This window comes from Octopus sinensis, unplaced genomic scaffold, assembly GCF_006345805.1.
Source record: "Octopus sinensis unplaced genomic scaffold, ASM634580v1 Contig02857, whole genome shotgun sequence".
In the NCBI taxonomy this organism is placed as follows: domain Eukaryota; kingdom Metazoa; phylum Mollusca; class Cephalopoda; order Octopoda; family Octopodidae; genus Octopus; species Octopus sinensis.
Window position 1 is genome coordinate 1,275 of NW_021826045.1, and position 3,726 is coordinate 5,000.

The following is a 3,726-nucleotide window of genomic DNA, read 5'->3' on the forward strand; positions in this document are numbered from 1 at the left end:
AGATAGATAGATAGATAGATAGATAGACAGACATACAAACAGACAGACAGACAGACAGTCAGACAGACAGACAGACAGACAGTCAGACAGACATACAGATATACAGATAGATAGATAGATAGATAGATAGATAGATAGATAGATAGATAGATAGATAGACAGACAGACAGACAGACAGACAGACAGACAGCCAGTCAGACAGACAGACAGACAGACAGCCAGTCAGACAGACATACAGATATACAGACAGACAGATAGATAGATAGATAGATAGATAGATAGATAGATAGATAGATAGATAGATAGATAGATAGATAGATAGATAGATAGATAGATAGATAGATAGATAGATAGATAGATAGATAGATAGATAGATAGATAGATAGATAGATAGATAGATAGATAGATAGATATTATATATGTGAATATATATATTCTTTCTTTATCTCGGCAGGTATTGGCTATGCAATCGGTATGACAACCTTCATGGTCGGTTTCTATTACAACACAATTATAGCGTGGTCAGTATTTTACCTGTTTTCTTCGTTTACGGCCAACTTACCTTGGTCATCTTGCAACAACACATGGAACACCGAACAATGTATATCACTTGCTGGTGAACTCAACACTACCTTAATCACCAACACTTCTGTATATTCGGCAGATGAATATTATAAGTGAGTATCTTCCGTTCCTCATCTATGCCACACTTGTTATTCAACCTCTTTTCAGAGAAGAATGACAGTGTGTAACATGAAAAATAATTAGAAGAATGGGTGTGAAGGCACGTGCTTGCGTTTTGAGGGAGATGACCTTGCTTTCGTTTGGTCGTAGGTTTAACTCCGAGGTCTGGCAATGCGTTTATTTTTAAGCAGGGCTCTGTATTTAAGAAGCTTGCTTCCCAGCCATATGGCCTTGGGTTCAATCCTACTGCGTGGCACCTTGAGTAAGCGTTTCCTGCTTTAGCTTTGGCTTAAACGAAACCTTGTGACGAAAACTGAAAGAAGCCCTTTATTTATATATGTGTATAGACGAGAGTGGGTGTGTATTTGCGCAAGTGTGGGTGGGTGTACACGTGTGTATCTTCGTATTTGCGTTTGTATATTTCCTCCACCACACCGCTTGACAACCGGTGTTTGTTTACGTCTCCGTAACTTAGCGGTTCGGCGATAGAATAAGTACCAGGCTTTAAAAATAAGCGCTGGGATCGATTTGATCGACTAAATACTTCAAGGCGGTGCCCCAGCATGGCCGTGCTCAATGGCAGAAACAAGTGAAAAGTGAAGAAGACCCTTGATTTCCTGTTGCTCCAGTCTGCTCGAGAAGTAAATCGTGTTTTCTCATTCACTTGGCTCAGAAACTGGAGTCCGTTCCGGCCTGGTGAGCGTCTACGCTGAAGACTTACTACTTATACTCAATATAGTTTGTCAAGAAAATTATAAAAACTAATTATAATTAATGAGACGAGTTCATCATTAGATAAATATTTCTCAAAAAGTTGTTTAAATATGTTCTTTTATGTTCTTTTATGCAGTCGCAAAGTTCTGGAATCCCATTTGTCTAATGGAATTGGAGACATTGGTCCGATTAAGGGACCAATTGTTGGATGTCTCGCTGCAACTTTTATCGTCATTTACTTTTCTTTGTGGAAAGGAATCAAGTCTTCAGGAAAGGTTAGATTATTATAACGGTTGTTGCTGTTGTTGTTGTTGTTACTGCTGCTGCTGTTGCTGTTGTTGTTGTTGTTGTTGTTGTTTCGCAAGTTTATGCGTATTTAATCAGCAGGTATTTTATCTTTAGGTTTAGGGGATAAAATGTCTCCTCAAACCAATCTCAAGCCGGCGCTAGTTGGTTGAATATTTAGCTTGGAATTTGGCTCGGGGCAGACTCCCTAATTAGTAGGAACTAGAACGAGGTTATGAAGAAAGGGATCAGTCCCATCCTGAAACGGTCTGAGAAGACGTTATTCCTGAAAAGCTATACATCCTAACTAATATCTATTATCATCTCACAGCCGTACTTTGTTTCAGTTTCCATCTGACTAAACCGTAGCGTATGATCTTTCGCTTCTTGTAGATGGAGATGATCTACTGGTCTGAAGGTTCAAATGCCGCTAACACCATTGTGGGTTACTGGCAGGCATTGAGGTTAAATCCTTTTCACGGAACAGTGAGGGGTGGTCACCGTTGGTGAGGCATGTTTTTCTACTGATTGTCTCTTTGATGGAATTTCAGCCCCGAATCAAGCGTTGACCAAGATCAGGCATCAAGCATCTGGGATATTGTTTGACGCTCAAAGTTCCCTAACAAATAGATAGGCTAGTCGAGGGTCGGTCAGCTCTTGCATTTTGAGGGCGGTTAGTGATAGGTGACAGTGACAACCTTATCTGGGAAAGACTGGGCATCGACGTAGATCAACTGAACTGCTTATTCCAATGACTATCAACCCAGAGACTACAGTCGATATAATTCTGTATTTAAGAGATGAGGAATTACATATACATTATTTACATTATTTACATTTGACGGATATTTGTCCTCATCTTGTTTGTTGTTGACACAAAATTTCGTCTGATATACTCTCCAGCCTTCATCAGGTGACTTGGGGAAATTTCGAACCTGGGTTCTCATTTCTAAGGTATTTTTCGATATTATTATTATTATTATATTATTATTATTATTATTATTATTATTATTATTATTATTATTATTATTCAGGTCACTGTCTGGAATCGAACTTGGAATCTTGGGGTTAGTAGCCCGCGCTCTTAACCACTACACCATATGCCCGTGGGCATATGAGGACGAATATCCGCCAAATGTAAATACTGTAAATAATGTAAATAATGGACTACAGTCGAATTTCAGAAATCTTCGACTGTCGGTGGGGGAGGGGGCATTGCCGGTTTGAGATAAAGTTTATAGTCATAGCAGCGCCTTCGACCGAGTTTGTCCAAAATGCGTACAGGGCAACGAGACCATCCTACACGTCTTCTTTAAGTATCCAGTTACTGATGACTTTTGATGCGATATCGAAAGCTGTTGTGACGTGAAGGATGGATCCGGATATTGTGAGGGTCACTCGGCTGCTTATCTTTCGTCTGGAAAAGCAGACAAACAAATGTATGCAAGGAGGGCAAAGGAGAGTTTCAAATTTGAAAAAGTTGACATCAATGTGTGAATGTAGGAATCGTTGGCGAATAACCGACACAGAGAAGGGAGATGAGTCAAGTGACGAAAGCCGACATTCCAACACACCGGTAACTATGTGTCTTAATGACAAACTTAAGTGTATAGATAGAATTGTCGTGGCACTCCGTCGGTTTCGACGACGAGGGTTCCAGTGGATCCGATCGGAATTAACGTGCAGGTGGCTGAGCACTCCAAAGACACGTGTACCCATAACGTAGTTCTTGGGAAGATTCAGCGTGACACAGAGTGTGACAAGGCGGGCCTTTTCAAATACAAGTATAACAGAAACAGGAAGAAAGACTGAGAGAAAGTTGTGGTGAAAGAGTACAGCAGGGTTCGCCACCACCCCGTGCCGGAGCCTCTTGGAGCTTTAGGTGTTTCCGCTCAATAAACACTCACAACGCCCGGTCTGGGAATCGAAACCGCGATCCTATGACCGCGTGTCCGCTGCCCTCACCACTAGGCCTCTGTGCCTCTGCATAGATAGAATGCAGCAATGAAACAGAACGATGATAAAGCGTTCTTTTGAAGACCC

General features: G+C 41.1%; 1 protein-coding gene across 1 annotated transcript in view; it reads left to right on the forward strand.

Moving 5' to 3' along the window:
• Positions 1-443: 443 nt before the first annotated feature.
• Positions 444-3,726, forward strand: part of LOC115227385 (sodium-dependent serotonin transporter) — a 5,584-nt gene continuing 2,301 nt past the window's right edge. Inside the window, exons 1-2 of the mRNA XM_029798236.2 lie at positions 444-677; positions 1,535-1,673. Coding sequence (XP_029654096.2) covers positions 475-677; positions 1,535-1,673 — 342 coding nt within the window. The 5' untranslated portion in view covers positions 444-474. The remainder of the gene's footprint in view (positions 678-1,534; positions 1,674-3,726) is intronic.